At 39.2% G+C, this 21,343-nt stretch overlaps 1 protein-coding gene across 3 annotated transcripts in view; it reads right to left on the bottom strand.

The window, feature by feature from the left end:
- The window catches only part of INO80 (INO80 complex ATPase subunit), a 136,729-nt gene that overhangs the window by 19,935 nt on the left and 95,451 nt on the right, over nt 1-21,343 (bottom strand). For all 3 annotated transcript variants that reach the window (XM_024134383.3, XM_028495459.2, XM_024134386.3), the window contains exons 27-29: nt 17,807-17,934; nt 7,669-7,763; nt 1,237-1,309 (exon numbers count right to left, since the gene is read on the bottom strand). In XM_024134383.3, the coding sequence (XP_023990151.1) occupies nt 1,237-1,309; nt 7,669-7,763; nt 17,807-17,934 (296 nt within the window). The remainder of the gene's footprint in view (nt 1-1,236; nt 1,310-7,668; nt 7,764-17,806; nt 17,935-21,343) is intronic.

Below are 21,343 nucleotides of genomic sequence, written 5' to 3'. Positions count from 1 at the left end.
ACCAAGGGGCAAAGAGAAAGGTTGCTGATATGACACCAAGTGAGCTACCTCATCAGAGAACCCACAAGAACAACACTACCACCAATGACTGCCTTCTCTTAAGATGACTGAGGCTGATGATGTGCACATAAGATACAGAATCTACCCAGTTATGCCTCCAGCAGTCCCCAGGCCCTGGAACCCTGTTCCAGCATGGTTAATTGGCTGAAGTGGTTTAGATGCCGAGGAAGGTATAGCTGAGTCCTATAGTTGATATTCTACTTGGTGATGTTACAGAATCTGTTTTTCATTCTTGAAGGCAGGCAGTTCTACAGTGTAGCAGTTAACAAGGAGAAAGAATGAACACAGCCTAGAAGTGGAACCTGGGAAACATGGGATCTAGTTCCAGCTCTACTGTTGTGAATTTATTCAAGCTTCTTCACCTTTATACTTCATTCATTTCTCCATAACCCTCCAGAGTTTGCATCCTCCTCATATTTGTGGGGATTCTGATGCTCTGTATTTCACAGAGAGGTACCACAATGATCACATTAAATGACATTTGCAGAATCATGCCTTCTACAAAACAATTTCCCATTTATGCATTTTTATGTCTCAGGGTTACTGATATTGTTTTTAAATATATTTGTAACCTGGGAATAAATCTGAGATACAAAAGGAATGCTCTTTTCTTCTCCCTTTCAGATGCTGAAGTATTCCTCCAAGGAGATTGGGCATAAAAGGATAGATAATTGATGGGATGTCTTTTTATTTTATTTTTAAAATCACCAACTTCATTGCTCTCCAACCATGTTTATAAGTTCGGGATACAAAAATATGAGTTTTTCCTATGATGGAATAATGCATAAGAGTAATAAAACAACTTTTTGATTTGTTCAGTTATAGCTCCTAAAACACACACATCTGGTTAGTTGACTGTCTTTTTTTTTCCAGTTTGTTTATTCACTGACATATTCCAAGTGTTTAAAACACTATCAGACACATAGGAGGCATTTACTAAATATGTGTTTTCAATGAATGTGTAAGAAACTTAGAAAAAGAGAATGGAGAGAAAAGCCCAAAAGGAAAGCTAAAATGTTCCAGTTCCAGGCAAAGTGCCACTATTGTCTTTTAACACAACAAGAGACAAAGAAATAAAAAGTCTGTGACACATAATAAAGGATAATGCCAACCGAACAACATATTTATAGTAGAAAAACCGCATATCCAGTGTATTTTTGTGCTCTTGTTACTTACCGTATCTGCCGCAGTCAGATTGATACCCAGTCCTCCAGCTCGTGTACTTAGCAGGAACACAAAAATGTCATTCCTGCAGAAGAGGGAGGGATATTTTAAGAGGAAAAAATGAAAAAGAAAAATGGCATGTGGCAAAAGAGAGGGAACTCTGGACAAAGAACAGTGTCTAGGCCTAGAAAGAGTTTTGGTGGTTACCCAGACCTGATCCAGGTTTCTCTGACACACTGTACAAAGGTGCTCTGTTGCTAAAATCAAACCATGGCAGTCACCTTCCTATTTGCAGATAAACTTTTGCTGCCCACTAATATTGACTGATAGGCAATATAATTATAAACATTTGGCAAATGTAACAGAAAAATATGCTATGGAAGTAGAGATCTTTCTTTCTGTAATAGTCATATTTTTAGCAAGTCAAACTATTCCCAGTTCATACAGAGGGGACAAATAAGTCAGTATTTCCTGGTGTTTCCCCAAAGAATCATGACTTCCAACAATCTGGGAACTAATGATTTTAACTCCAAAGCACTCAAATTCATATGAAGAAAGTTAGTCCCAGAAAAATGACCTGAGGTCAGGATTAAGACTCAGGTTATGACTTCTAAGTATTACGTTGAAGTTAGGATCAATCCATGAAGACAGGCTGAAATTAAAGTACTTTTTGACAAATGCCAACATAACCCTTAACAGAAACAAGACAGTTTTCTCATTTTCCCTCTACATCCTACATCCTATTAAAGAAACCCAGAATTACAAATAAATCAGTAGGTGCCACTATCATTCATTCAGGCAGCAAATATTCACTGAATATCTTCTAGGAACAAGGGCCATGCCAGATCACAAACAGCAGTCTTTGACTGTAAGATTTATCTATGTATACACATACAACTAGGGGCTCAGTCTGAGTCCAGTTCCTGCAGATAACATAAATATATTTCAAGACTATCTTGCATTTTCATGTTCCTGCCACCTGAGGTTATTTTCCAGAACACTTCTAAGGGAAAGGGACTGCTTTATACTGGTGAACAAACTTTACAGCCCTCTAAATCAAGCTGCTCACCCCCTTTCTCCATGACTATAATGAGGAATAAAAGTAGAAATTCATTTATATCAGTGTTATTCAAATTGCAGGTCACACCTATCATTGGTCATGAAATCAGTTTGGTGGGTCTGGACCACATAAATTAAAGAAAGAAATAGAACAGATTAGAAAATATTATAATACAACAAAGGTCATAAGGATAAGTATTGTTTTGTGATTTCAGGTATGGTAGATATGTATTAAATCCCAATGTAAGATGAATTTTATTCTGTGGGTTCCAGTTAAAAAAAAAAAAGAAAGAAAAAAGAAACACACTGACATCAGGATGCTCTCATCCCTTAATGCTGTTCTTCCTTGGTAAAGTCACTTGGCTGCTAAAGGTCTGTTTCCTGTGCTATAAAATGAGGATGCTCTGAATATAGGTGAAGTGACTAAATGATGACATTATCAATGGCAAACATGAATACCAGTGAAGGAACTATTCTGAAATAAGTATCCTGGTTAATCCCTAAGCTGGGTAGGTCCTAGTAGAAATCTGTCCATTAATTTGCTTTCAATTAAACACAGCTTTTCTAGAGGCAGACATGGATAACAGATCATGTTTTGAGGCCTCTTGTAGGGCATAATTCCAAAAGTATTGTACTCTCATGAAAGTTCTGCTCGTTTATCCTTGAATTTTATCATAAAGTTTAATATTTCAGAATTTTATTTATGAGATGTCATCTTTCATGGTTAAATCATAAAGGGCAAACCAAAAAGTTAAAAGGCATCTGCCAGTTTACAAACACATTTTCCCATAGATATGGGATGATATAAATGGAAGCTTGATACCTCACAGCCCATGGGAGAATATTTAACCACAATAAGGCTTCAAATAAAAACTGATGTAGCCTTCCAGGGCCATACTAATCTCTATAGAATAATCCTTCCCCCTCTGGCCTTAGGAAGATTGCTCAGTCCCATACATCTCTCTTTCCTGCTTTGTGGACACAGAGGCAGGGGTCAGAGGCTTCTCTCCAATATCTGTGGTAAGAGCTGATGGAGTCACCCAATGCCTAGGACTTTTTGTTGGTGTGGGGATGGGGGAACAGGGATGGCACAGGGAGGGAGACAGAAGGCAGCTGGGATCTATAGTAAAAGAGTAGAGGCAAAAAGATGGGTCATTTCCATAGTCTGGACAGTCAGAGAGATAAGTCCCCAGATGTGGTAATCATTCACAAACAAGGACTACATACAGAAAAAAACACTAGAGAAAGGAATATAGGTAAAAATAAATTAGTAGCAAAACTTAGAAACGTTAACGGTGGAAAATGTTTTTTGGGGGATATTAACTATTTATTGAGAAGATGCTTTTAATCATGAGGTAGATGGTTAAGTAGCAACGTTTGGCTGCATTCAATGTAATTTTATCATACTGTAATGGAAAAATAAGGATTATGGGAACCCTGGGTGATTAAAAATCAAAGAAATTAGTGTCCATCCTGGATCACACTGTTGCATCATATGTAAACAAAAACACGTCTAAACTGAACTGTTGGGCTTCCCTGGTGGCGCAGTGGTTGCGAGTCTGCCTGCCGGTGCAGGCGACACGGGTTCGTGCCCCGGTCCGGGAAGATCCCACATGCCGCGGAGCGGCTAGGCCCGTGAGCCATGGCCGCTGAGCCTGCGCATCCAGAGCCTGTGCTCCGCAACGGGAGAGGCCACAACAGTGAGAGGCCCGCGTACCACAAAAAAAACAACAAAAAAAAACAAATAAACTGAACTGTTGAGAAGTTCCTTTCTACTTAATAAATCTAGTATTGATAATGTGAACTGATGTTTTGGGAGCCAACTAAAAGGAAGAAAACAGAATCCCAGAAGGCAACATGATGGTTTGGGTGCCCTCTAGGGGGCTATAAAAGAATCTCAACTCAGGGTCTCTATTGGAAGGGGCCATAGATACCAGGTTTCAGGGGGGTCTGTGAAGGAGCCTATGAAATCATGTAGCAAAGACATGCCTAAGTCTCACTCTTACTCTTCTTTAGTTAATGGCCCCTGAGGCTACTATGCACCAAAATACTCAAATAGTGCTGGCTACGTAGCTGACTGCAGTAAAGACTTGCTGAATGACTGAAAAAGAACCAGAATTAAAGATACTGGAGATTTATACTCTCACCAAGAAGGAAAAATCCACACTACACTCATTTTTTTCTCATGTTTTCCAAATGGTCACCCGAGTAATCAGATAATCAGGGGGATCCATTTGGCAAACGTCATGGGGTAGGAGGAAGGGAAACAAAGGCCAAGGCAACCCAGAGCAAAGACCTTGTGAATGGCTTCTAGGATCATGCACTGGTCACATGTTCTGAATGTTGCCCAGTCAGGACATCCTGGCCAAACAGTCTTTAGTCTCAGTCAGACTCTTTCCTGGAAGGATCCCTCATAAATAAATCTTGTATAAAGGGAATGTAAATGGCTTTTTATAGGAGTTCTTGTTTACTCTGGCTGACCTTTGAGCCACAGGGCTTTCCAGTTGAAATTACAATTTTTTCTTTTGATGTCTTTTCATTAATAATAATGAAAATATTTGGCAAGTCATGCTTTTTTGTTTTCAAAAGCACCTGTCTTTTACTCTATATTGGGCTACTGTTGCCATTCAAGTTTGTAAATTTAGATCCCATTTGGAGGGACCTGCCTGACAAGCTTCTAATCAGCATAGGCACAGTTCAGATTCTATACGTGAGAGGTAGGAGATTATTTCCTAGCCACAATCCTAACTCTACCATCTAGCTTATATGTAGGAAGGGAAAAGACTTTAGTCTGCTTTTTCATTTTACCTAATATTAGATGCAGATGCAGGTGTTAAAATGATTGTTACTCAGTATCTAAATAAAACTCATTGCTCCCTAAGTAATTCTTAGTTGTAGAATTTGGATGCTCAAGTAAGGTTTTCCAGGAAAGCATAAAAACAAGATATTTACTAAGTAGATCTAGTATAATTTAACGGTGAAAATACCCTTCTTTTAAGCTAAGCTTTTCAAGACTAATGTGTGCTACTGTGATTGCCCAAGTAATCACAAGTTAAATCACAGATTTTAGAAGTAGTAAATTAGATACATCTACTGATCTTTTCCACTAAAAGGTCACTGTAAAATGTAGTGAGCCCTGGATCTCACGGTCCAGTTTTCTGGGAATTGCTTCAGCTAGAAGAAAAATTGTAGCTCTACAACTCAGAAGCCCAAACTGTTAGAAGTCAACATAATACAGCTCTGATTGGAATCTAAACCAGTAGAATTTTCTACAAAGCAATATGACAATATGCACAGTCTTAAACATTCATATTCCTTTACTCAATAATCTCTCTTGTTTGAATCTATATTAAGAAAATAATCTAAAATGATGACAAAGCTTTGTAACAAAGATACTCAACATTTTAACAACAGAAAGGTGGTATATCCAATGTAATGGAATATTGATCATTAAAAATAATGATTACAATGACTCTTTTTTAATGATATGTGAAGACCTTTATGATATACTGTTAAGTGGAAGAAATGAGGACACAGTCATCTCTACAATATGGTATCAACATATAAATCTAACTACATACACACATCAAAGACAAGAGGAATAAACCAAAATGTTAACAGTGATGGGATTGTGGGTGATTTTTACTTTCTTCATCAAATATTTCTCAAATTTTCCTCAATAGGCATTTTATAGAATATACAATGGCCCCAACTGTTACTGGAAAAAAAAAAATAGCTTTGCTATAAATGAGATTCTCAAATGTACAATATCGAACATATTAGTGGAAAAAAACCACAAACAGTAATAGGCAAAAGATCTATTACTTAATGGCTTTTCTTCTAACACACAACTCATGCTGCCTCATACCAATGTGCCCAAATCACTGAAGTGCTGGCATTCCTGGAGAAAACATAGGTATCCTGGGGGAAACATATAGTCTTGTATGTAAGATTCTTGTCATTTGGAGCTCTGAAGGTTGGACTAGATAAGGACATAGTGAAATGTATTTCATTTGATTTCAAAATCAAAGAAAGATAAAGATCAGCTGGTAAACTTTTTTGGGGGTGGGGAGAGGTGCACAGCAGTATGGAGTGCTAGGAGGTACTACTATGATTATACATGTCTCACTCAAATAATCAATTTGAGTGAGATAATCAAATAATCAAAAACTCAAATAATCAATAATCAAGGAATCCGTCGAAAGCTTCTGTTAGGTAAGAAGCTAAGTTAGGTCATCTACCAGCTGCTTCAGGTAACAAACTAGAATAGGTCCAAAGCAGCTCTTCCCTTCCATTGTTTGTCAAACAGGCACCTGAATGCAGAAGTAGTTTCAACCTAGGAGTTATTGGTCTGAGTATATACTGTAAACCAAAACATCAGGATGCACCTCCTTACCCATGCTGTGTTATAAAGGACCGTGCAGTAGCAAAAATTCTCAATCAGAGGACATTCTATGTTGAACTATGGATTTGTTTTATGCTGAAGTAAAACATGCTTTAAAACTGAAATGAAAGAAACTAAAAATTGCAACCTAAATACAAATGGCTATGTGCTTAATTTTCTACCCAAGAATTTGAAAGTTAAATATTAACAGACTACACAATTAAAGGCCAAAAATTCAGAATTGTTCTGACTTACAGAACATTAAGATCTACTCTATTCCTTAGTTCTCCAGGTCTAAGGAAAATTAAGGGTGGAGCTCAGGAGACCTGTCACTAGCGGACCCTGGCTTTCTCCTTGGAGAGAGCAGTAAGCAGACCCTGCTTATTACAATGAGAACCTGCACTTGGGATAATTATGGCTCTGTAGGCCATAAGCATCCAGCAGGCAGTATGTGAAATTTCATAGGCTCATTATCAGGTGGGAGAAGTACTATAACTGAGAGCTGCCAGATGAATAGATTGCACAATTTGTCATACTGCACTGTACTACTACAATATTAGAGGGAAAGCAGGAAAACGGAAGTATTTTTCTTTAAACTTATACAAAATGAAATAGGTAAGCAAAAACAAAAAGAAAATCAACTGTAAGTCAATACCCAGAGACAGCCATTGTTAACATTTAGGAATATAGCCTTGTGGACTTTTTTCTATGTACATATTATTCACATAAGAAGGATCCTGGTTCATACTCAGAAATCATTTCTTTTATTGCCCAAAGAAACAGGCACTGATTTGGCACTAAAATTACCAACTATTCATTTCCTCTCTCTTTCACAGACACACAGATCTAAACCACTATAAGCAGATCTAGCTACCTCATAAAATAGCAGAAATTATATCATGATTGCTTAACAATCCGAGATGTGTTGGTATTTCTTTTAACTCACCATCTCAACTAGAGGAAAATCAAATGACCATTTTTGTAATTCCTATTAACATTACCTGGTCTGAAAATCAGCAACCATGTCCCGCCTCTCTGAGATCTTGGATGAGCCATCAAGCCTCATGTAGGTATGCTTCCTGTAAACCACATATTCCTGCCAATCAGAGTAAAAAGATACATACAGTAAGTTTGATGCAAATTACTGCATTCTAATTTCCACAAACATCTACCCAGCTCATCCATACTGGGGGCAAGTCATTCTATCCAGAATGAGGAGAAAGCAATCTCAGAAGTACAGGAATTTGATTCATAAATGAGTTTATTGTCAGTGTGCGAAAATAGAGGGTACCCTGAAGATTACAACGACTCTCAATTTCAACTTAGAAACTAATCTTATTCCTGCAGATTTCTGTAGGTTTTGTAAAAAAACAAACTAAACAAAATGAAATCTGTAAACCAAAATGGCTTTTCAGTCACCAACCAGATGTCTTTCATGGCTATGGAATAGCCAGTTTTCTTTCAGCAACACCCATCCCAATGGATTTCTCTCCAGCAAATTCTTGCTGACCAAAGTCCTTGAATTTACAACCTAAGCTCCCTTCTTCCAGCACAGCATACATCACTGTTAAGGGAGGCCTAAGCATCAGAATGAACAGAAGACAAGGTAACTTTCCATGGCAGAGAATGTTCTTGGCATTATCTCTAAGAGGAATTAAAACTTTTAAGAATGGAGAAGAGATTTCAAGAGATGCAATAGAGGGGATGTATCTCCATTCTTGGAAGTTGCAATTCCTCTTACAGATATGTCCAAATGAGCACTGATTTCCTTTCTTTACCCCGATTATACGGATTATGTTTCAAAAAGTCCACTTGCAGAGGGACTGTTACCAAAACCTAATACAGGGACTTCTCTGGTGGCACAGAGGTTAAGAATCCGCCTGCCAATGCAGGGGACACGGGTTCTAGCCCGTCTGGGAAGATCCCACATGCCGCGGAGCAACTAAGCCCGTGTGCCACAACTACTGAGCCCACATGCCTAGAGCCCGTGCTCCACAAGAGAAGCCACTGCAATGAGAAGCCCGTGCACTGCAATGAAGAGTAGCCCCCACTCGCAGCAACTAGAGAAAGCCCACGTGCAGCAACCAAGACCCAAGGCAACCAAAAAATAAAAAGCTAATACAGCTGCCTATTTATAAGAAACACCACGAAGCAGTGTTTTCAGTTCAAAGAAACCTTTTTCCTATTGAAAAAGACTAATCATTTCTACATTTGGGAGATATTTCTATTAATTAATTTTCTGTGGTCGAATGTTCTTTCATTGTAGTATTCTCATTATGGACCTCTTATACCTGGCTGGGTACTTCAGCACAGAAGGTTGTTACAGTTTGGTATGACTGGTGCAGTGTATGTGGCAGCACTCTTAGAGCAAGTTGATATATATATATATATATATATATATATATAATATACATATGTGTGTGTGTGTGTGGGTATGTATGTGTGTGTGTATACATATATATATATATATATATATATATATATAATACATATGTGTGTGTGTGTGTGGGTATGTATGTGTGTGTGTATACATATATATATTTTTCTTCCTTTTTTCACTATTTCCTTCCATCTCCAGGTGGTTCTTTAAGGGCTCTGGTAATCACGGGGGTGGGGGGCAGAAAATATTCAGTCAAAGCAAGCTTCACATTTAGTGGTAGAGCCCTATAATGGGAATGGGTTAGTGGCAGAAGAGTAGGGGGTGTTTTGGATGAGAAATTCAGGAAAGAAGATGAAAAATGACAGCATGATGATGGTCTTTAGAGGCTCACTATACCTGGGCAGCTAATCCAATCAGGAGATGTTGCCAACCAGAACAGCAAAATACCTAGATTACAGAGAGACAGCCCACAGATTTGAACTTTAACCAAAAGGTGGGCTTCCTGCATAGGCACTGCACTCTTTTGCCTTTTGAACCAGAACTTCCAACTTTAGTGACAGGACTGATGAATGAACCTTCTTGTAGATCTTGCTGTTCATATCATTTATATATCAAGGTCAGAACAACATTAGAGATATTAATACTAGGCCATAATCAAACCAACACTGATCACAGACAACCTGTTACTGAGGCAACGGAAGTGAATCTTTCCCATTTGCTGCTTTAAGCCTTTGCTCTCTCACCCAGGGGAATAGTGGGATTTCAGAAGGCTTAGTTGAGTTTAGATCCTATTTCAGTAAATAGCTTCAAAACAACAAGTAAATGGACATGGAAACAGCAGTTAAAAGCAGAACAGAGGAATAGCTATATCCTGACAATACAGAAAAACATCTATAAGATAAAAGACTGAGCTAAAAATGCAATTCAGTATTTCTTTCATTCACAAATTCTGGCTACACCAAAGCTATCCTAGACATGTCTCTAGAACTCTAGGCTATTTGGGAAAGATACTTAATCAAATGCTCATCCGGAAAGAAAAGCCTTATTTTTTCCAATTTTTAATTTCAAGAACTGTTCCATTCTTAGTTCAGTTCTCCTATGATCCTAAAAACACCTAATGATTTAATATAAAATTTAATTCTATTTTTTAAAATAAGACAAATTCTAACAACAAATGATTTGACAGTAGTCATAGCACTTTTGAAAAGTTTAAAAATCTATTTTAAAAAATCTATCCCCACTTAACAATCTCTATATCAAAAGGTTTTCTAATGGTTTTCTAATATCCTTCTTAAGTTTTGCTTAATATATTCTTTTCAAAGCCAGCAGCTGAGACTGGTTAATTAGTAATTATTTGCTGAGTTTTGCAGTTAAATGTCTTTTATTTTTATTTATTTTTTTTAAACAAACTTTATTTGTTTATTTATTTATTTATTTATTTATGACTGCATTGGGTCTTCTTTGCTGTGCACGGGGTTTCTCTAGTTGCGGCCAGTGGAGGCTACTCTGTTGCGGTGCGCGGGCCTCTCATTGCAGTGGCTTCTCTTGCTGTGGAGCACAGGCTCTAGGCTCGCGGGCTCTAGAGCACAGGCTCAGTAGTTGTGCTGCATGTGCTTAATTGCTCCGCAGCATGTGGGATCTTCCCGGACCAGGGCTCGAACCCGTGTCCCCTGCATTGGCAGGCGGACTCTTAACCATTGCGCCACCACTGAAGTCCCTTAAATGTCTTTCAAGGATGGCACAGCATTCTCATTCCTCCCCCAAAAGTCTGTAATTCACTCCCATGCCTGAGGACCACTGCTGGATGACTACTGCTTGCTGGATGACTTTACTGTGTTTTGTAGGAACCGTGTCATGCTAGCACTCCTGTGCATTAAGAAGGGCTTATGGTACAGAAAGGCCAACCGTTACCCAGTTATTCCTGACACTTGGCACTCTGTAGAAACCAAGGGCATTTCTAACCCAAGTCTACTTGGGTTATTTAGGAAAAGCTCAGAAAATGATCCATCAGTATGATTAAATTTCTTGGAACCTTGTAAACCAAGAATTCCTTTCCACTTAAAGCAGCGAAGAGAAAAGAGAAACCAAATGTAGACCTTCCCCTCCCAGAAGTCTCATAATTTAGTATCCTCCCTTAATTAAATAAATATGAACACCAGTATTCTCAAGTGGATCAATAACCACTAACCAAAGTAAGCTCTAATTCTGCTTGAACTAATAAAATAAAAATTATGGCTTTTAACATTTAGGAAGTCTTTAGACCTATACAGTTCTAGTAGATACTATTTTTTAAAATTATTGAAGAAGCCAAAGGGGTTATGGACAAGATGTACCCTTGGAATCTGAGTAGTGATTGATTTTCAGCCGGGATTAAAATTCCTGGGTCCCACCCCAGGAATTCTGACTCTGTAGGTCTGGGTTAGGGCCTAGACTGGTTTATTTTTAAAAAGCTCCAAAGATGATTGCAATAGACACCCTATTTCTAGAGCTGAGAACAACCACTCCAGAGGGAAGGCAGGGCAGGGTCCCTTAGAATCATGCTATCTCAGCACGGCTCTCAGATGAGCAACACATGAAGTTTGTTAGAAATGCAGAACTGAGAGGCACGCCCCATATCTAGTAAATCGAAATCTGCATTTAACAGGTGTGACTTGTAAGTACATTTACACTGTTATAGAACATAACCTTATGTTATTTCTAAAGCACTGGAACACTTTTTTCAAGAAAACTCTTATATGGAATCCCTCTAATATAAAATAGAGTTTTTAAAAAATTACTATTCTAGCTAACAAAGAAGGGTAGGGAGTCCAGGCCCCACCTGTTTAATGTCTATACCTAGGTCTCCTGTCCTGTACCCAACCCCATCAGTTGAAAAACCACTGTCTTAGAATACAAATTGAGAAGACAGGTCAGTTCTGGAACACGTCCCTAAGTCCTACTTTTTAAGCAGTAGCATGTGAACAGAGCTATTAGCATAACTCAAAATAGTTTCAGCAAGTGCCTCTCAATCCTTTAAAGTATACTAAATAAAAGCAAACATTCCCACACCCAGGGGCGTAATACAAAGGGTCTAGGTTCACCTTGTAGTAGTGATAATGATGATGACTAGCATTTACTGAACATTTTCTAAGTGACAATCACTATTCTGTGTATTTTACCTGGTTTTGCTTATCTAATACTCACTATAGCCTTTCAGGTAGGTGTTATTATTGTCACTCCCATATCTTACAGATGTTAAGCAAGGTCTCTAAAGTGACACAGGCAGTAGGCATGGAGCTAGGATGGGAACTCAAGTAGACTAGATCCAGAGCCTTTAGCTTAACCCCTCCACCTACTGCTTCCCAGATAGAACAGAAGCTCACTACCACTAGCGGAAAAAAAGGGGAGGGAGAAGCCCCACAAGGTTCTTAATATATTATGACTATAACCCCCATCCATCATCATCATAAAGAAAGGGTAACTGGGCACTTGAAAAAATAAAGGCAAATGTTTATATATCCCTAACGCAAACCTTCCATTCTGAGACTTCTTCTCTATTTCAAAGTTGTCTCTGATGTTCATTTTAACCCAATTTCACTGTCACAAAAAAAATTTGAGGGGAAGACTCAGTATGATCCACAAACCTGCAGACCTAGTGTAACTTTATTTTCCTGGACATGCCCCTTTCCATCTTTGGTGTATATCACCAGCAAAAAGTGAGGCTCCTCCTCAATGTCTATTACAACGTCTCTTTTGTCCAAGCAAATTGCACCAAGTAAGTGAAATATGATAGTTATCCTTCCCTTATCTAATATAGAGCCCTCTGGAGCAATCATAAAGCATTCATGGGCCCACCATAATCTGCCTTCACCCTACTTGTTATTCCCCTTTCTTCTATACCATATGCTCCAGTTACACTAAACTACTCCCCACTGCCCAATGTCTTGTACCCTCCCACGTCTGTGCCTTTTTACATCTGGCTTCCTTAGTCTGGAAATGCTCTTTTTCCTCATGGCTGAAATTCTATTTAAGTTCAGTTCATATGTCACCGTATGTGAAGCCTTCCCGAAGTGACCCAGTTGGAAATAAATATATCATCCCTCTTGCTATCTTCAGCTCTCTTTATGCTTTATTTTTGGCATTAGTATCAGGGTACACTTGACAGTTATTTGTGTGAGATATATATATACATACATACATAAATCCTTCACTAGATTCATCTCTTAAAGTCAAAGACCACATTTAACTGGTATTTACCACATTTAACTGGTATTTACCTCTGCCTAGCACAGTGCCTCGCTCATAGTTGGCATGAAAAAGAAATGAACTAAACAGAATAAATATAGTGTGGTTTTAAGCAAACACATTTCTTTCTATTACTTCTAAGACCTAATGAAAATGCTAGTTAACAGTGACCCCAATTTGCTTTTCATTCCACGGAGCAGTTTTAAAATACTCAGTTTCCCTGTATGTTCAGAATCACAGCTCCCAAAGGTTACTTGGAGTTCTAAGAAAAGCCAGCCCATAAATGATAGAATGTCTGTTTGGGATGAATCCTTCCCCAGTGAGGTACTTGCTGACTAGGCAAGTTACACAACCCAGTGTCTCAAATATCATCATTAGCTATGGATTATCTGTATTTAATTCTGTGTTGCATTATTTTCATATATTGGTGTAGTGCAAGATTTGTCTGGGTTTCAGTACTTAACAATCACACATACAGCACCAGTTGGCTGACCCTTTCCAAGTATTTCTGTATTGCATAGAAAATACTGAGGCTTATTTCCTTGAACTACAGACTCAGTTGCTTGATGCAATAGGAATGAATCTCAAAAGAGATGACTCAGAGATAATGTAAGTCATCTGTAGTGAGTTAAAAGCTCTCTGCAACTACTAAACTATGGGGAGGGACGGGGAGTATCCCAAACTATAGGGTAAAATGGTGGTGGTGGGAAAAGTTTTGTCTGACATCCAGTTGGATGCCACCATCCCAACGGCATAGGGACTATGTCTGTGTCCATAGTACCCCCATCAGGCAAGACCCTGTATGTGACTCAGGAAATAAAAAATAAACTGATAACATAACTTAGTGACCTGGGATATCCTCCCTTATTTATGTCCTTGACTTCTACCCATGGCACACTAAAAATTCCTGGCCCTGAAAATTAAGTAGTCTCCTTTTTAAATCCCCTATCTGGAAATACTATTTGGATACCATGGGACAAGATGAACTATTTCTGAATACAGAATTCTATTTGGAAGAAGATCTGATATATTCACTTGAAATTTAAATTAAAGTCAGATTTTTGCCCAAGAGAAGGAGGCTATCAATCACTTTAGAAAATAGTGAGCAAATACAAAGTGCTTAGAACTAGTGTTTTTCACAAAATGGAATCCTGGCCATACAAAAGTGTGTGAATTTTTACTATCTTTTAGTTCTTCTGAGTCCCAGAAACAGACACATAGCCAAGGCTAAGGCACAGAACAAAAAAACCCCAAAAAGGCTGTTAGATAAAAGAGATGCTGACATGCTCCACAGCTACACAGCAGAGCTTCAACAGCCCCATGTGAGCTCAAATTCCTGCTCTACTGGAAGTTTTTCTTCCATCTTTGATATACAGGGTACAAGATGTCAAGGGAAAAAGAGAATCCTGAAAACATTTTTTTTTAATCTAAAAAAACAAACAAGCAAACAAAACCCACAACACTCTGAGAATGAAGAAGCAAGGCCAAGGGTCAAGGTATTTTTTTAAATTAATACTAGGTCATGTTTTAAAGTGGAACATGGCTCTAATGAATGTTTACAATGAAAGCTTCCATCATGAAAGTGACTGAAAAACCCATAATACTCTTTGAAAAGAATGAAAAGTAGATCTAATCCTGCACTGTCCTAAAATCCACAATACATTTACATTTCTATAAATGATTAGACAAATATTAAACATTGTGGGCACTGTAATTCTATGGCCACAAAATATATTTGGAGGACTAAACTCTTGGAATACAAAATGTGGTTCGTTTGAGTAAATAATATTAAAACAAATAGACTGAAAAAGAAGAAACTTTAAAATTTAATGTTGAAGGAAAAAGAAGAGTATAGTAGTAAGGAAACTAGACAACAGTTTCATTTTAATTTTTCAGTACAAACAGTTGCAACATTTTCTGGCTTCAACATCTTAGAAGCATGTTACACACATGGCTAAGGAATGTTAGCAGTTGTGAAATTCAGGCTTTGAATTTGCTTTTCCCTAATTTAGAATTCCCCATAGAGCGATGCAACTACATTTAGAGAAGATTCTCAAGCTGCCTTCATTGCTAAGCCTACCCACAAAGTCCACATCCCCTCTAAAAATCCTGCTGGATTATAGACAGACAGGAAGTGACCCTGGTGGGTAGTGTTCACAGCACTCATCCTGAACAAAACTCATTATCATACTTTGAATTACTTATCTTAGCGATTCTTATGAGTACCTAGAAGTGTGCAATATACAGAATAAGGAACTAAAATGCAGGACTGTGTCACTTAACCTACTCACACTCACCTTCATCTACCAGAGCTAGCTTATTTTTTGGTGGCTCACCCCCTTTTCCTTGGAACTTCCCTTATAATGTGAATCAGCTTTTAAGACTCTATAATATACTGATATATAGCCTTGGAATAAAAAAAGATTATTAACTCCCTTACAAAATCCTTAGCATATTACATTACCTTTTCTATAATCCTTATCAGTGAAAGATTACTATTTCATCTATACTTTCCTGACTCTTCAGGAAAAGGCAAGTGCACTTTATCTAAAAAGAGTCCCACTGAAAGAAAATTACTCATATTGTTTTGGCTGTTGACATCATTTAGTTTGAACAGAATTTTTTTTTTTTTTTTTTTTGGCTGCATTGGGTCTTCGTTGCTGCGCGGGCTTTCTCTAGTTGCGGCGAGCAGGGGCCACTCTTTGTTGTGGTGCGTGGGCTTCTCATTGAGGTGGCTTCTCGTTGCGGAGCACGGGCTCTAGGTGCACAGGCTTCAGTTGTTGCAGTGCACGGGCTCAGCAGTTGTGGCTCACAGGCTTTAGAGCGCAGGCTCAGTAGTTGTGGTGCACGGGCTTAGCTGCTCTGCAGTACGTGGGATCTTCCTGGACCAGCGCTTGAACCCAAGCCCCCTGCATTGGCAGGCAGATTCTTAACCACTCTGCTACCAGGGAAGTCCCTGAACAGAATATTAAGGATGCAGGCAGTCCTTTTATTCTGGATTATTGCTGTTAGGACCTTTAACATAGTCAAGATTTACATCAAACACAACGGCTTAATCACCTCTTACGGTGACTCACAGTCACTTATAAGCGTTTTTTTCCATCATTTAGAAATAGATGACCTACAATACAAAAAGGCAGAAACTTCTGCCTGTTGACAGCATTCCAGAGGCTAAACACTTTTTATTAAACATAAAACACAGTGATTAAATTGACCTCAAATATTATTTGTTATGTCTCTTGCTAAAAGAAGTTGCCTGATTATTTAAGAGCCTGCCACCGAATTCAGATAAACTCACTGCAAAATTCAGCGAGCCAGCCTTGGCTTCTGAAGAACCTAAAATTCTCCCCTATTGCTACCCTTCATTCCTTCTGTACTGATAGAATCTCTACTCTCTTATTCCTAGATAGGGATAATCATGGTCCAATTTCCACTTATTTATTACCAACTAGTCCCTGGAGTAGCAGGGTTAAAATTTAAAGGCTTAAATATGTAAAACACACCAAAGAACATGAGAATATTTATACACTACTGACATCCAGATGCTTTAGCCTCTCAACAGATGGCTTTCCAACTTTCTTGCACGAAAAACTTACTCTAGTGGTCTGTGATTATTTGTCCTCACTTTCACTCCTCTGTTTATATGTCCATGACTTTCTCTCCCTCAATAATAAGCCACTACTTCAACAACAAGAAAGCAGAGAGAATGTCAACTCAGAAGTAATAAAAGAAACAAAATCTGCCCTGCACAGTAAGACAGAGCTGTATCTTTCACCATAACCCAATGGTTGTCAACTTTGGTTATATATTAGAATCACCTTGGGAGCTTTTTATCCTAATGCCTAGGCCTCATTCCATACTTCTTATATAAGTATCTCTGAGGATGGACATCAGTATTTTTTAAAGCTCCCCCAGGGCTTCCCTGGTGGCGCAGTGGTTAAGAGTCCGCCTGCCGATGCAGGGAACGCGGATTCGTGCCCCGGTCCGGGAAGATCCCACATGCCGCGGAGCGGCTGGGCCCGTGAGCCGTGGCCGCTGGGCCTGCGCGTCCGGAGCCTGTGCTCCGCAAGGGGAGAGGCCACAACAGTGAGAGGTCCGCGTACCGAAAAAAAAAAAAAAAAAAAAACCTCCCCCAAAAGACTGCAAAATGTAGTCAGGTTTAGAACCACTACACTAACTCAGGATGAATAGCTGCTCTCTAATAGAGAACTAATCCCAAATCTTGTTTTCCATACAGAATTTCAGAGGACTTTTCAAGAAATTCCTAGGATCTGATCTGCTTTAAAATTCGGGAATTTCTTCACTAGTAAAGGAAGGGAGGAGGGGGATTCTATTTCACTGATATAAGGAAGGAGGAAGAATTCCTTGGCACACTTTCATATCCGCCAGGAGTTGCCTCTCCTCCCCATGTAGATGGTCAAATCACGAAGACAAGTTTTGGTTTCCCATTAAGCAGGACTGACATTAGTCATACATCTATGATTCCTGCAACTTAAATGTCAAAGTGTCCTAGTCCCCAAGGTTCTTTCTCCTACCTCCAGCAGGTCTATCATCCTGGTCATCTGGGAGTAGATAAGGACCCTATGTCCTTGAGACTTGAGCCGAGTCAACAGGACATCAAGGGCATACAGCTTTCCACTGTCAGTGATGAGGCTCTCCTTGCCTAGGGAGAAGAAAAGGGGGGAAGCGGGAAATTATATTTAATTGAAGCAGCAAAATCACTCACTGCAAAGCTGTATGCAGCCAAAATTACTGCAACCAGGATGCTTGTCATCATGAGAGCAGGAAAGTACTCTAGAGAAGAATGCAAAGCACTGTTAAATCATATCCAGTAGTGCTCTGGGAAGAAACATCCTGAAGTAGGGAGGTGTAGGTCCCCTCCCAACTGACAATTCCCAATTAGACATCCGCTGCTAAGGCATCTGAAAGTTTCCCTGCTCCACATTTTTATTCAAGAGACAGCAGGTATATGTGGACATCTAAGAGTAATATTCATGCCAAACCTACTGTAAGTGACCTGAGAAATCTGTTTTTCCTTTGTTCATCTTATCTCTAGGTATCTGTTTCTAGTAGTCCTGTGGCTACATGGTTTACCTCCCAAAGGCATGAGAATGTAGAGAAACAAGGGCTGCTCTTGCCTGCCCCTAAAGACACTTGAACACCAAGAAATGCACTAAAAAACAAAAAGAAAACCAAAACAAAAAACCCCCTCCCCCTCTCTTGGATGATTTCAAATGGGTTGGCCGGTAAATGTCATTATCCTAAGCTGTAATTTAATAAAGACACTAGGGCTTATTCAGCTTTTCAGAAAGACTGACTTTGGCTTTCTGTGAAATGGAAGCTGCTTTCACTCACTAATTTGTGCTTCCTCTTTCCTCTTCCCATTAAAAAAAAAAAAAAGGCATTTCAGCCAAAGATCTTTAGAGAACACTTAACCCACAAATTTTCATCTTATCCATTCAGTATCATTCAACTCCCATCACATTTCAGGAAGTAGAGTTTCCTGTTTGCAGACTGGTCCATAAACATACCCTAAACAATTGCTGCTACTAGGAGGGGAAGAGATGAAACTTAAGGGGCTGGGAGATGTAAGAGTATGTTTGCAAGTGGCTGTGGGATGCAAAAAGAGAGACACAAAGGCTAGAGAGTTCACATACACAGCTAACTACTAAAAGTTAAAAAAGAAAACTGTTAAGAAAAACATACTGTCTACCTTTAGTTTCGGGTTTGAACCTGTGGTTTTTCCTCTGAACTATAGAAGCTGACTGTTGAGAGCAATCCAAAAGTTTTCAACGGTCATTTCTCCGTTCTCGCCACTATCCGCCAAGTGCACAATTAATTGTATAAACCGAATGAGAACAGATGTGCTGACAGCACCACAACAAATCATCAGCCACTCTGCTTCTGCTACAAAGCTACACGTCCTGGATGTTTACTCCTCTGCACTGCAGCCTGCCTTTTCCCACCTTCGGAACATTGCCAGGCCACATTTCTTCCTCCACCACCCCCCTCCCTGACACTGTGGCACACACCTTTGTTCAGCCTCTTTGTTTGGTCCTGTTTAGATTATTGAAATGCTCTCCTTGTTGGTCTCCTTACCAACGCAATCAAATGACTGCAGCTGGAACAGAACCGATTGCTAAGCAAGCCCTCTTGCTGGCACCGGACAAGGAGGCCTATATAAATTCCCAGTCTGATCAGGCAGCAATGCTTCCATAACAACTTTAAGGGTTTCTTCTTGCCAATTACCCTTCTCCTTTAATTGGGTTCCTGGGTTCCCTCAATTTTGATAGCTCCTAAACATTCCCCAAAGAGGTACCAATCAGCTTCAGACAGTAAGTTTATTTTTTTCTCATTAAAAGCACAGGAAAGTGAAAAAAAGAAACCCATATGTTTTTCAGTCACTGAGTGAGAGTGGGCAAGCTAAGCACATTATATTTCTGCAGCCTGCTTATCTCCTCTTTCCATTTGTATATAGTTCCTCAACACAAATATTTAAGCATATACAAATCTGTCTTGTGTCTGAATATTCAGAAGCTTCAATTCATCTCAAAATCATGATTTAATGGTTTTCACACCTTCCTGCTTCCCACATCTACTTTACTTTGCAAGCAGAACGAACTGATGCTAGGATTAGGAAAACTCAGAGATGAAGATGTACACTTAGAAGAGAACTCTGATGCACCTAAAAGAAGCAAGAAGTCGCACCTGTTGTTAGTTTGTTATTGTTTAGGTGGGGGAGGTGGAAGTGGATGGACTGAATTTCTTTGGACTTGCCTAAAGGAAAAGGTCTAAGAAGAAAGTGACATCAGCAACAGCCTTAAAACACTTAAGCAGAAAAAAACTGTTTTCTTTCACTGCACACTGTTGCCTTCTGGGCCTGGCATCCATTACTCAATTTTCAGGAGCTACCAAAGTTGCACTGGACAAGAGTACCACCTGTTGCTAAGCAGGGCATAGAGCCAAGAAGAGCACAATTCCCTAGAAATTAGGCTGACTCTGCCAAGTCAAACCTGTGCCCAGCCCCTTCTTTCAAACAGAAGCTCAAAAAATGTTGAAATGAAAAGACCTACGCTACTTTCTTGCAATCTTTCCTACAATTCTACAGTACAATCTTACAGTATTTTCACTTAGATACAAGCTCTTACCACAGTATAAGATCCTGGTCACCGACAAAATGAATGTATCCAATGGCAATAAAATTAGGGTAACAGATAAAATAATATCTCCTTTTTCCAAGGAGAGGAGACTTTTGAAGGGATTGTACACACTTCTCTTGGTGAAACACAGAGACACATTCAAGGTGTGAAATCCAGAAGATTTTGGTCAGTCTCTCAAGGAATATAATAAAACCAACCCTTCCCAGGGAAACAGAAAACGTAAAAGTATAGAGGAAAAAGAGATAAAATACAGGTTCCAGTGACCCCTCCACCCCCCACTGCCCTGCCCAGCCAGTCTACCGAGCACAATAGGGTCAGTGAGGAGCTGGTTGGTTCTCACAGTAAACAGCCAGTGAGGCTGGTGCTTTTTATCGATGCAAAAAGAACTCAGACACTTCCTGCTATTTAAACAAGGTCCATTTTTCTTTCAAAGAACAGGAAAAGCCACAAGAGATTCCCACAGCGCCAGCAATAAGCCTTCTTCTTCTGTACTGGGAACTTAGGAGTCAAAATGAAAAAGGGAGAAAGAAGAAATAAGGTGTTATCTTGCTTCTTTTAATACCTGTGCTCATCTTCTGCCGGGGAATCTGTGGTTTCCAAACCTGCTGGCTTCTATTCCTCTATTCCTACTACTATTCAGGTCTGCTTTACACCTGGGCTTTCCCCTTATTTTCTAACAATATATCTTCACCCACTGCTTTCATCTGTTTTAAGTCAGATATGAGGCCATATACATATTGCTCTTGTACACAAAACGGTATCTTCCAGTTCAAAGCACCCCCGAAGCAACTAACAGGTTGACCCAAAGTCCCTCGACACTTGACAAAGTTAACATTAAATGGAAAAGCCAGGCCTTAAAGCCTAGAACCCAGTTATCTCTTAGAAATAGCAGAGCCTCTCTTTTGAACCCTT

Source organism: Physeter macrocephalus, chromosome 11 (genome assembly GCF_002837175.3).
Source record: "Physeter macrocephalus isolate SW-GA chromosome 11, ASM283717v5, whole genome shotgun sequence".
Classification (NCBI taxonomy): Eukaryota; Metazoa; Chordata; class Mammalia; order Artiodactyla; family Physeteridae; genus Physeter; species Physeter macrocephalus.
Note: the sequence above shows the minus strand (reverse complement) of the source record. Positions and strands in the feature narration are given on the sequence as shown.